The sequence below is a fragment of the Salvelinus fontinalis genome, chromosome 28 (genome assembly GCF_029448725.1).
Source record: "Salvelinus fontinalis isolate EN_2023a chromosome 28, ASM2944872v1, whole genome shotgun sequence".
Classification (NCBI taxonomy): domain Eukaryota; kingdom Metazoa; phylum Chordata; class Actinopteri; order Salmoniformes; family Salmonidae; genus Salvelinus; species Salvelinus fontinalis.
The window spans coordinates 46,125,352-46,140,921 of NC_074692.1; the positions used below are offsets into that span (position 1 = coordinate 46,125,352).

The 15,570-nt window shown below is 39.5% G+C and overlaps 1 protein-coding gene across 1 annotated transcript in view; it reads left to right on the plus strand.

The window, feature by feature from the left end:
• The window catches only part of LOC129825792 (PDZ domain-containing protein 2-like), a 119,623-nt gene that overhangs the window by 52,826 nt on the left and 51,227 nt on the right, over window positions 1-15,570 (plus strand). The window contains 3 exon segments of the mRNA XM_055885934.1: window positions 5,001-5,216; window positions 5,740-6,431; window positions 7,043-7,187. Of these exon segments, the coding sequence (XP_055741909.1) occupies window positions 5,001-5,216; window positions 5,740-6,431; window positions 7,043-7,187 (1,053 nt within the window).

The window sequence follows — 15,570 nt, forward strand, 5'->3', positions numbered from 1 at the left end:
TACAACTGTCCAGGTTTAGATCTAGGTACAACTGTCCCGGTTTAGATCTAGGAACAACTGTCCCGGTTTAGATCTAGGTACAACTGGGGTTTAGATCTAGGTACAACTGGGGTTTAGATCTAGGTACAACAGGGGTTTAGATCTAGGTACAACTGTCCTGGTTTAGATCTAGTTACAACTGTCCCGGTTTAGATCTAGGTACAACTGTCCCGGTTTAGATCTAGTTACAACTGTCCCAGATTAGATCTAGTTACAACTGTCCCAGTTTAGATCTAGGTACAACTGTCCCGGTTTAGATCTAGGTACAACTGTCCCGGTTTAGATCTAGGTAAAACTGTCCCGGTTTAGATCTAGGTAAAACTGTCCCGGTTTAGATCTAGGTACAACTGTCCTGGTTTAGATCTAGGTACAACTGTCCTGGTTTAGATCTAGGTACAACTGTCCCGGTTTAGATCTAGGTACAACTGGGGTTTAGATCTAGGTACAACTGTACCGGTTTAGATCTAGGTACAACTGTACCGGTTTAGATCTAGGTACAACAGGGGTTTAGATCTAGGTACAACTGTCCTGGTTTAGATCTAGTTACAACTGTCCTGGTTTAGATCTAGGTACAACAGGGGTTTAGATCTAGGTACAACTGGGGTTTAGATCTAGGTACAACTGTCCTGGTTTAGATCTAGATACAACTGTCCTGGTTTAGATCTAGGTACAACTGTCCTGGTTTAGATCTAGATACAACTGTCCTGGTTTAGATCTAGATACAACTGTCCTGGTTTAGATCTAGGTACAACAGGGGTTTAGATCTAGGTACAACAGGGGTTTAGATCTAGGTACAACTGTCCTGGTTTAGATCTAGGAACAACAGGGGTTTAGATCTAGGTACAACTGTCCTGGTTTAGATCTAGGTACAACTGTCCTGGTTTAGATCTAGGTACAACTGTCCTGGTTAAGATCTAGGTACAACTGTCCTTGTTTAGATCTAGGTACAACTGTCCCGGTTTAGATCTAGGTACAACTGTCCTGGTTTAGATCTAGGTACAACTGTCCTGGTTTAGATCTAGGTACAACTGTCCCGGTTTAGATCTAGGTACAACTGTCCTGGTTTAGATCTAGGTACAACTGTCCTGGTTTAGATCTAGGTACAACTGTCCTGGTTTAGATCTAGGTACAACTGTCCTGGTTTAGATCTAGGTACAACTGTCCTGGTTTAGATCTAGGAACAACTGTCCTGGTTTAGATCTAGGAACAACTGTCCCGGTTTAGATCTAGGAACAACAGGGGTTTAGATCTAGGTACAACTGTCCTGGTTTAGATCTAGGAACAACAGGGGTTTAGATCTAGGTACAACTGTCCTGGCTTAGATCTAGGTACAACTGTCCTGGTTTAGATCTAGGTACAACTGTCCTGGTTTAGATCTAGGTACAACTGTCCTGGTTTAGATCTAGCTACAACTGTCCCGGTTTAGATCTAGGAACAACTGTCCCGGTGTAGATCTAGGAACAACAGGGGTTTAGATCTAGGTACAACTGGGGTTTAGATCTAGGTACAACTGTCCTGGTTTAGATCTAGGAACAACTGTCCCGGTTTAGATCTAGGAACAACTGGGGTTTAGATCTAGGTACAACTGTCCCGGTTTAGATCTAGGTACAACTGTCCCGGTTTAGATCTAGGTACAACTGTCCCGGTTTAGATCTAGGTACAACTGTCCCGGTTTAGATCTAGGTACAACTGTCCTGGTTTAGATCTAGGTACAACTGTCCTGGTTTAGATCTAGGAACAACAGGGGTTTAGATCTAGGTACAACTGTCCTGGTTTAGATCTAGGAACAACAGGGGTTTAGATCTAGGTACAACTGTCCTGGTTTAGATCTAGGTACAACTGTCCTGGTTTAGATCTAGGTACAACTGTCCTGGTTTAGATCTAGGAACAACTGTCCCGGTTTAGATCTAGGTACAACTGTCCTGGTTTAGATCTAGGTACAACTGTCCTGGTTTAGATCTAGGTACAACTGTCCTGGTTTAGATCTAGGTACAACTGTCCTGGTTTAAATCTAGGTACAACTGGGGTTTAGATCTAGGTACAACTGTCCCGGTTTAGATCTAGGTACAACTGTCCTGGTTTAGATCTAGGTACAACTGTCCCGGTTTAGATCTAGGAACAACTGTCCCGGTTTAGATCTAGGTACAACTGGGGTTTAGATCTAGGTACAACTGGGGTTTAGATCTAGGTACAACAGGGGTTTAGATCTAGGTACAACTGTCCTGGTTTAGATCTAGTTACAACTGTCCCAGTTTAGATCTAGGTACAACTGTCCCGGTTTAGATCTAGTTACAACTGTCCCAGTTTAGATCTAGTTACAACTGTCCCAGTTTAGATCTAGGTACAACTGTCCCGGTTTAGATCTAGGTACAACTGTCCCGGTTTAGATCTAGGTAAAACTGTCCCGGTTTAGATCTAGGTACAACTGTCCTGGTTTAGATCTAGGTACAACTGTCCTGGTTTAGATCTAGGTACAACTGTCCCGGTTTAGATCTAGGTACAACTGGGGTTTAGATCTAGGTACAACTGTACCGGTTTAGATCTAGGTACAACAGGGGTTTAGATCTAGGTACAACTGTCCTGGTTTAGATCTAGTTACAACTGTCCCGGTTTAGATCTAGGTACAACTGTCCCGGTTTAGATCTAGATACAACTGTCCTGGTTTAGATCTAGGTACAACTGTCCTGGTTTAGATCTAGGTACAACTGTCCTGGTTTAGATCTAGGTACAACTGTCCTGGTTTAGATCTAGGTACAACAGGGGTTTAGATCTAGGTACAACTGTCCCGGTGCCAAGTAATGACTAGTAGGCCTGATTTTTTTTTTTTTTACTGATCAGTGACCTACAGACGGAAGGCTTGTCCATGTGGAGAAGGAAAAGGTCCAGCTGTATGATGTGCCCAGGCAGAGGTTCATGAGAGAGCTGCCTGTTAGAGAGGTCCAGCTGTATGATGTGCCCGGGCAGAGGTTAATGAGAGAGCTGCCTGTTAGAGAGGTCCAGCTGTATGATGTGCCCGGGCAGAGGTTAATGAGAGAGTTGCCTGCTAGAGAGGTCCAGCTGTATGATGTGCCCAGGCAGAGGTTAATGAGAGAGCTGCCTGCTAGAGAGGTCCAGCTGTATGATGTGCCCAGGCAGAGGTTAATGAGAGAGCTGCCTGCTGGAGAGGTCCAGCTGTGTGATGTGCCCAGGCAGAGGTTAATGAGAGAGCTGCCTGCTAGAGAGGTCCAGTGGTGTGATGTGCCCAGGCAGAGGTTAATGAGAGAGCTGCCTGCTAGAGAGGTCCAGCTGTGTGATGTGCCCAGGCAGAGGTTAATGAGAGAGCTGCCTGCTAGAGAGGTCCAGCTGTATGATGTGCCCGGGCAGAGGTTAATGAGAGAGCTGCCTGCTAAAGAGGTCCAGCGGTGTGATGTGCCCAGGCAGAGGTTAATGAGAGAGCTGCCTGCTAGAGAGGTCCAGCTGTATGATGTGCCCAGGCAGAGGTTAATGAGAGAGCTGCCTGTTAGAGAGGTCCAGCGGTGTGATGTGCCCAGGCAGAGGTTAATGAGAGAGTTGCCTGCTAGAGAGGTCCAGCTGTATGATGTGCCCAGGCAGAGGTTAATGAGAGAGCTGCCTGTTAGAGAGGTCCAGCTGTATGATGTGCCCAGGCAGAGGTTAATGAGAGAGCTGCCTGCTAGAGAGGTCCAGCTGTATGATGTGCCCAGGCAGAGGTTAATGAGCGAGCTGCCTGTTAGAGAGGTCCAGCTGTGTGATGTGCCCAGGCAGAGGTTAATGAGCGAGCTGCCTGTTAGAGAGGTTCCAGCTGTATGATGTGCCCGGGCAGAGGTTAATGAGAGAGCTGCCTGTTAGAGAGGTTCCAGCTGTATGATGTGCCCGGGCAGAGGTTAATGAGAGAGCTGCCTGCTAGAGAGGTCCAGCTGTGTGATGTGCCCAGGCAGAGGTTAATGAGAGAGCTGCCTGTTAGAGGTTCCAGCTGTATGATGTGCCCGGGCAGAGGTTAATGAGAGAGCTGCCTGCTAGAGAGGTCCAGCGGTGTGATGTGCCCAGGCAGAGGTTAATGAGAGAGCTGCCTGTTAGAGAGGTCCAGCTGTGTGATGTGCCCAGGCAGAGGTTAATGAGAGAGCTGCCTGCTAGAGAGGTCCAGCTGTGTGATGTGCCCAGGCAGAGGTTAATGAGAGAGCTGCCTGCTAGAGAGGTCCAGCTCTGTGATGTGCCCAGGCAGAGGTTAATGAGAGAGCTGCCTGTTAGAGAGGTCCAGCGGTGTGATGTGCCCAGGCAGAGGTTAATGAGAGAGCTGCCTGCTAGAGAGGTCCAGCGGTGTGATGTGCCCAGGCAGAGGTTAATGAGAGAGCTGCCTGCTAGAGAGGTCCAGCTGTGTGATGTGCCCAGGCAGAGGTTAATGAGAGAGCTGCCTGCTAGAGAGGTCCAGCTGTGTGATGTGCCCAGGCAGAGGTTAATGAGAGAGCTGCCTGCTAAAGAGGTCCAGCGGTGTGATGTGCCCAGGCAGAGGTTAATGAGAGAGCTGCCTGCTGGAGAGGTCCAACGGTGTGATGTGCCCAGGCAGAGGTTAATGAGAGAGCTGCCTGCTAGAGAGGTCCAGCTGTATGATGTGCAGGGCAGAGGTAGGGGGTTTGAAAACCACCAGGTAAGGCCTGTGATTGGTTCACCCCACGATGTGATAAGGGCCCCTAGCAACCCCCTAGCAATGGAGTGGCCAGGACAAGAGGTGTGAACGACCGGGAGATGGTAGCCTCTGCTGGGGCTAGAGAGTCCCCAAGTTAGTCTCTAACTGCCAGGGCCAGAGAAAGGGTTTTCTACAGAACGTTTTACTAAAGTTGTGTTATAGTATAGCTATAAGAACCATTCATCAATCTAATCAGCAGCTGGGTAAACCAGCATTATGTTTCCCGAAACCGTTGATGTTCATGATCAGTCTCACCTGACATCTCTGTCTTCCTCCTCAGGGTTAAAAGATGCCTCCGGTGTGGGAGTGAAGGACAGCATGGAGGTCAGAACAGATGATAAGGCTCCCGGTGTCCCGGTGTTGAACCGGCCAGTGGAGACCACCCAGCGCCAGCCCAGCATGTGTAGTCCTGGTAGCAGCTCCGTCCGCAGCCCACTGCTCCGACAGAGACGAGTCATCTGCTATGACGATGAGGTCAGCGATGATGAAGATGCTGGTGAGGATATGATGGAGATACCGTGTTGGTCAAAATGTTGTGTTTTCTGTCTTTATGAGACTTTTTGGGATCAGCCGGTCAGTTCCCGTGCAATAGCTGGATGTGTCTTAAACCCTCTCCTTTCATTCGCTCTCTTTTTCTCTCTCTCTCTTTTTCTCTCTCTCTCTCTCTCTCTCTCTCTCTCTCTTTCTCTCTCTCTCTCCTTTTCTCTCTCTCTCTCTTTCTCTCTCTCTCTCCTTTTCTCTCTCTCTCTTTTTCTCTCTCTCTCTCTCTCTCTTTCTCTCTCTCTCTCCTTTTCTCTCTCTCTCTCCTTTTCTCTCTCTCTCTCTTTCTCTCTCTCTCTCCTTTTCTCTCTCTCTCTTTTTCTCTCTCTCTCTCTCTCTCTCTCTCTCTCTCTCTCTCTCTCTCTTTCTCTCTCTCTCTCCTTTTCTCTCTCTCTCTCTTTCTCTCTCTCTCTCCTTTTCTCTCTCTCTCTTTTTCTCTCTCTCTCTCTTTTTCTCTCTCTCTCTTTTTCTTTGTCTAGTTACCCTGCCCTTCCGCCAGGTCGCTGGTCGTGTTACCGCCACGGGGGTGGTTGCTGACTCTGGCATCATGATCTCTACGTCATCAGTGGAGGTGGACGAGGAGAGTGAAGGCCCACACATCCTGCTTCATAGTATCTCTCTGGAGTCAGAGGATGGGGTCGCTTTCGTTCCTTCCTCCGACGCCGAATCACCCTTCATGCCTATCCGTCGGTCGGACCACCACCAGAACCTCGGGGGAGGAGGAGGGTCTTTCCCCACGACAGGCCCCAGTAACCTGGGTGTGAGGATGGACCCTCAGTGCCCCCTGGAGCCCAAGCACTCCCCTAAGCTGGAACACAAGGCTGTGACCCGCGTCAAGAGTATGCTGAGCATCGAGGCCCCACCCATCCAGCCAACCAATCCGCAGAACCAGAGACCCAAAGGAGAGGAGTCTCCACTGTCCCCATCCTCCCAGCCTCTGGTCCCTGAGCCTGGGGTTGTCTCCAGCCGCTCCCTGGGCCGGCCTGGGTCTAACCCCAACCCCCTCTGTAAGAAGGGCGAGGCCTGCAGCGAGCTGGCGGGGGTCTGCACCATCGACAGGGTGGTTCTGAGGAGGAGTGAGGAAGAGTCCTTCGGTCTGGACCTGGAGATCAGATCCTCTCCTCTGAAGGTGGTGATCACTGGACTGAGGCTCGGAGGAGCGGCCGAGAGGGTACGTTGGTTACCCGCCCTGGAATCCAAACTGGTATTTCACCATATCAGTTTTGGATTCCAGGCTAATGTCTACAGTACACAGACATCACAAATCATCCATGTTAACACTGGTACCAGGATTAATTAAAAGTCAATCAGCCAGACAATATGTAACTAACTACAGGACACTGATACAATCAGCCAGACAATATGTAACTAACTACAGGACACTGATACAATCAGCCAGACAATATGTAACTAACTATAGGACACTGATACAATCAGCCAGACAATATGTAACTAAACTACAGGACACTGATACAATCAGCCAGACAATATGTAACTAACTGCAGTACACTGATAAAATCAGCCAGACAATATGTATTTAAACTACAGTACACGGATACAATCAGCCAGACAATATGTAACTAACTACAGGACACTGATACAATCAGCCAGTATACAATCGTACGTCCTCAATAAAACTATTTAGCTGGCCTCCTGTTCCTTGCCCTAATGTCGTCATCCTTCTTTACAAAACGTTGCTTTGCTTGATCTCTACACCGTCCCCTTTTTATGACCTCATACACTGTACCTTTTGAGCTGTGCCCCTTTACGACCTGGTTGCAGGAATCCCGGGGTAGGATGTGTGTGGGGGACGAGATCGTGTCGATTGGGGACACACCCATGTGCTCCTCGTCCTATCACGACATCTGTGAGCTCATGCACAACCTTCCTGTGACGCTCACGCTGGAGGTCAAGAGGCCCATGTCGGGTGAGTCTATGCCCTGCGTCATCCTGCAGACCTGTTATTTGACGTCACGCCTTCATAAGGCTGTCATACATCACATAACATACATCACATAACATACATCACATGACATACATCACATGACATACATCACATGACATACATCACATGACATACATCACACAACATACATCACACAACATACATCACATAACATACATCACACAACATACATCACATAACATACATCACATAACATACATCACATGACATACATCACATGACATACATCACATGACATACATCACATAACATACATCACACAACATACATCACATAACATACATCACACAACAACATACATCACACAACATACATCACATAACATACATCACACAACAACATACATCACACAACATACATCACATAACATACATCACACAACAACATACATCACACAACATACATCACACAACATACATCACATAACATACATCACATAACATACATCACATAACATACATCACATAACATACATCACACAACAACATACATCACACAACATACATCACATAACATACATCACACAACAACATACATCACACAACATACATCACATAACATACATCACACAACAACATACATCACACAACATACATCACACAACATACATCACATAACATACATCACATAACATACATCACATAACATACATCACATAACATACATCACATAACATACATCACATAACAACATACATCACATAACAACATACATCACATAACAACATACATCACATAACATACATCACACAACATACATCACACAACATACATCACACAACATACATCACACAACATACATCACACAACATACATCACATAACATACATCACATAACATACATCACATAACATACATCACACAACATACATCACACAACATACATCACATAACATACATCACATAACATACATCACATAACATACATCACATAACATACATCACATAACATACATCACATAACATACATCACATAACAACATACATCACATAACAACATACATCACACAACATACATCACATAACATACATCACATAACATACATCACATAACATACATCACATAACATACATCACACAACAACATACATCACACCACATACATCACACAACATACATCACATAACATACATCACATAACATACATCACACAACATACATCACACAACATACATCACACAACATACATCACATAACATAAATCACATAACATACATCACACAACAACATACATCACACAACATACATCACACAACATATATCACACAACATACATCACACAACATACATCACACAACATACATCACACAACATACATCACATAACATACATCACATAACATACATCACATAACATACATCACATAACATACATCACATAACAACATACATCACATAACAACATACATCACATAACAACATACATCACATAACATACATCACATAACATACATCACACAACAACATACATCACACAACAACATACATCACATAACATACATCACATAACAACATACATCACATAACAACATACATCACATAACATACATCACACAACAACATACATCACATAACATACATCACACAACATACATCACATAACATACATCACATAACATACATCACATAACATACATCACACAACAACATACATCACACAACATACATCACATAACATACATCACATAACATACATCACACAACAACATACATCACATAACATACATCACATAACATACATCACATAACATACATCACATAACATACATCACATAACATACATCACATAACATACATCACACAACAACATACATCACACAACATACATCACACAACATACATCACACAACATACATCACATAACATACATCACATAACATACATCACATAACATACATCACATAACATACATCACACAACAACATACATCACACAACATACATCACATAACATACATCACATAACATACATCACATAACATACATCACATAACATACATCACATAACAACATACATCACACAACATACATCACATAACATACATCACATAACATACATCACACAACAACATACATCACATAACATACATCACATAACAACATACATCACATAACAACATACATCACATAACATACATCACACAACAACATACATCACATAACATACATCACACAACATACATCACATAACATACATCACATAACATACATCACATAACATACATCACACAACAACATACATCACACAACATACATCACATAACATACATCACACAACAACATACATCACACAACATACATCACATAACATACATCACACAACAACATACATCACACAACATACATCACATAACATACATCACACAACAACATACATCACACAACATACATCACATAACATACATCACACAACAACATACATCACATAACATACATCACATAACATACATCACACAACAACATACATCACACAACATACATCACATAACATACATCACACAACAACATACATCACATAACATACATCACATAACATACATCACATAACATACATCACATAACAACATACATCACACAACATACATCACATAACATACATCACATAACATACATCACATAACATACATCACATAACATACATCACACAACAACATACATCACACAACATACATCACACAACATACATCACACAACATACATCACATAACATACATCACATAACATACATCACACAACATACATCACACAACATACATCACATAACATACATCACATAACATACATCACATAACATACATCACACAACAACATACATCACACAACATACATCACACAACATACATCACACAACATACATCACATAACATACATCACATAACAACATACATCACATAACATACATCACACAACAACATACATCACATAACATACATCACATAACATACATCACACAACATACATCACATAACATACATCACATAACATACATCACATAACATACATCACACAACAACATACATCACACAACATACATCACATAACATACATCACATAACATACATCACACAACAACATACATCACATAACATACATCACATAACATACATCACATAACATACATCACATAACATACATCACATAACATACATCACATAACATACATCACACAACAACATACATCACACAACATACATCACACAACATACATCACATAACATACATCACATAACATACATCACATAACATACATCACATAACATACATCACACAACAACATACATCACACAACATACATCACATAACATACATCACATAACATACATCACATAACATACATCACATAACATACATCACATAACAACATACATCACATAACATACATCACATAACATACATCACATAACATACATCACATAACATACATCACATAACATACATCACATAACATACATCACATAACATACATCACACAACAACATACATCACACAACATACATCACACAACATACATCACATAACATACATCACATAACATACATCACATAACAACATACATCACATAACATACATCACATAACAACATACATCACATAACATACATCACACAACATACATCACACAACATACATCACACAACATACATCACACAACATACATCACACAACAACATACATAACAACATACATCACATAACATACATCACACAACAACATACATCACATAACATACATCACATAACATACATCACACAGCATACATCACATAACATACATCACATAACATACATCACATAACATACATCACATAACATACATCACATAACATACATCACATAACATACATCACATAACATACATCACACAACAACATACATCACACAACATACATCACACAACATACATCACACAACATACATCACATAACATACATCACATAACATACATCACATAACATACATCACATAACATACATCACATAACATACATCACATAACATACATCACATAACATACATCACACAACAACATACATCACACAACATACATCACACAACATACATCACATAACATACATCACATAACAACATACATCACATAACATACATCACATAACAACATACATCACATAACAACATACATCACACAACATACATCACACAACATACATCACACAACATACATCACACAACATACATCACACAACATACATCACATAACATACATCACACAACATACATCACATAACATACATCACACAACATACATCACACAACATACATCACATAACATACATCACATAACATACATCACATAACATACATCACATAACATACATCACATAACATACATCACATAACAACATACATCACATAACAACATACATCACACAACATACATCACATAACATACATCACATAACATACATCACATAACATACATCACATAACATACATCACATAACATACATCACACAACAACATACATCACACCACATACATCACACAACATACATCACATAACATACATCACATAACATACATCACATAACAACATACATCACATAACAACATACATCACACAACATACATCACATAACATACATCACATAACATACATCACACAACATACATCACATAACATACATCACACAACAACATACATCACACAACATACATCACATAACATACATCACACAACAACATACATCACACAACATACATCACATAACATACATCACACAACAACATACATCACATAACATACATCACATAACATACATCACACAACAACATACATCACACAACATACATCACATAACATACATCACACAACAACATACATCACATAACATACATCACATAACATACATCACATAACATACATCACATAACAACATACATCACACAACATACATCACATAACATACATCACATAACATACATCACATAACATACATCACATAACATACATCACACAACAACATACATCACACAACATACATCACACAACATACATCACACAACATACATCACATAACATACATCACATAACATACATCACACAACATACATCACACAACATACATCACATAACATACATCACATAACATACATCACATAACATACATCACACAACAACATACATCACACAACATACATCACACAACATACATCACACAACATACATCACATAACATACATCACATAACAACATACATCACATAACATACATCACACAACAACATACATCACATAACATACATCACATAACATACATCACACAACATACATCACATAACATACATCACATAACATACATCACATAACATACATCACACAACAACATACATCACACAACATACATCACATAACATACATCACATAACATACATCACACAACAACATACATCACATAACATACATCACATAACATACATCACATAACATACATCACATAACATACATCACATAACATACATCACATAACATACATCACACAACAACATACATCACACAACATACATCACACAACATACATCACATAACATACATCACATAACATACATCACATAACATACATCACATAACATACATCACACAACAACATACATCACACAACATACATCACATAACATACATCACATAACATACATCACATAACATACATCACATAACATACATCACATAACAACATACATCACATAACATACATCACATAACATACATCACATAACATACATCACATAACATACATCACATAACATACATCACATAACATACATCACATAACATACATCACACAACAACATACATCACACAACATACATCACACAACATACATCACATAACATACATCACATAACATACATCACATAACAACATACATCACATAACATACATCACATAACAACATACATCACATAACATACATCACACAACATACATCACACAACATACATCACACAACATACATCACACAACATACATCACACAACAACATACATAACAACATACATCACATAACATACATCACACAACAACATACATCACATAACATACATCACATAACATACATCACACAGCATACATCACATAACATACATCACATAACATACATCACATAACATACATCACATAACATACATCACATAACATACATCACATAACATACATCACATAACATACATCACACAACAACATACATCACACAACATACATCACACAACATACATCACACAACATACATCACATAACATACATCACATAACATACATCACATAACATACATCACATAACATACATCACATAACATACATCACATAACATACATCACATAACATACATCACACAACAACATACATCACACAACATACATCACACAACATACATCACATAACATACATCACATAACAACATACATCACATAACATACATCACATAACAACATACATCACATAACAACATACATCACACAACATACATCACACAACATACATCACACAACATACATCACACAACATACATCACACAACATACATCACATAACATACATCACACAACATACATCACATAACATACATCACACAACATACATCACACAACATACATCACATAACATACATCACATAACATACATCACATAACATACATCACATAACATACATCACATAACATACATCACATAACAACATACATCACATAACAACATACATCACACAACATACATCACATAACATACATCACATAACATACATCACATAACATACATCACATAACATACATCACATAACATACATCACACAACAACATACATCACACCACATACATCACACAACATACATCACACAACATACATCACATAACATACATCACATAACATACATCACACAACATACATCACACAACATACATCACATAACATACATCACATAACATACATCACATAACATACATCACACAACAACATACATCACACAACATACATCACACAACATACATCACACAACATACATCACACAACATACATCACACAACATACATCACATAACATACATCACATAACATACATCACATAACATACATCACATAACATACATCACATAACAACATACATCACATAACAACATACATCACATAACAACATACATCACATAACAACATACATCACATAACATACATCACATAACATACATCACACAACAACATACATCACACAACAACATACATCACATAACAACATACATCACATAACAACATACATCACATAACATACATCACACAACAACATACATCACATAACATACATCACACAACATACATCACATAACATACATCACATAACATACATCACATAACATACATCACACAACAACATACATCACACAACATACATCACATAACATACATCACATAACATACATCACACAACAACATACATCACATAACATACATCACATAACATACATCACATAACATACATCACATAACATACATCACATAACATACATCACATAACATACATCACACAACAACATACATCACACAACATACATCACATAACATACATCACACAACAACATACATCACACAACATACATCACACAACATACATCACATAACATACATCACATAACATACATCACATAACATACATCACATAACATACATCACATAACAACATACATCACATAACAACATACATCACATAACATACATCACATAACATACATCACATAACATACATCACACAACATACATCACACAACATACATCACATAACATACATCACATAACATACATCACATAACATACATCACACAACAACATACATCACACAACATACATCACACAACATACATCACACAACATACATCACATAACATACATCACATAACAACATACATCACATAACATACATCACACAACAACATACATCACATAACATACATCACATAACATACATCACACAACATACATCACATAACATACATCACATAACATACATCACATAACATACATCACACAACAACATACATCACACAACATACATCACATAACATACATCACATAACATACATCACACAACAACATACATCACATAACATACATCACATAACATACATCACATAACATACATCACATAACATACATCACATAACATACATCACATAACATACATCACACAACAACATACATCACACAACATACATCACACAACATACATCACATAACATACATCACATAACATACATCACATAACATACATCACATAACATACATCACACAACAACATACATCACACAACATACATCACATAACATACATCACATAACATACATCACATAACATA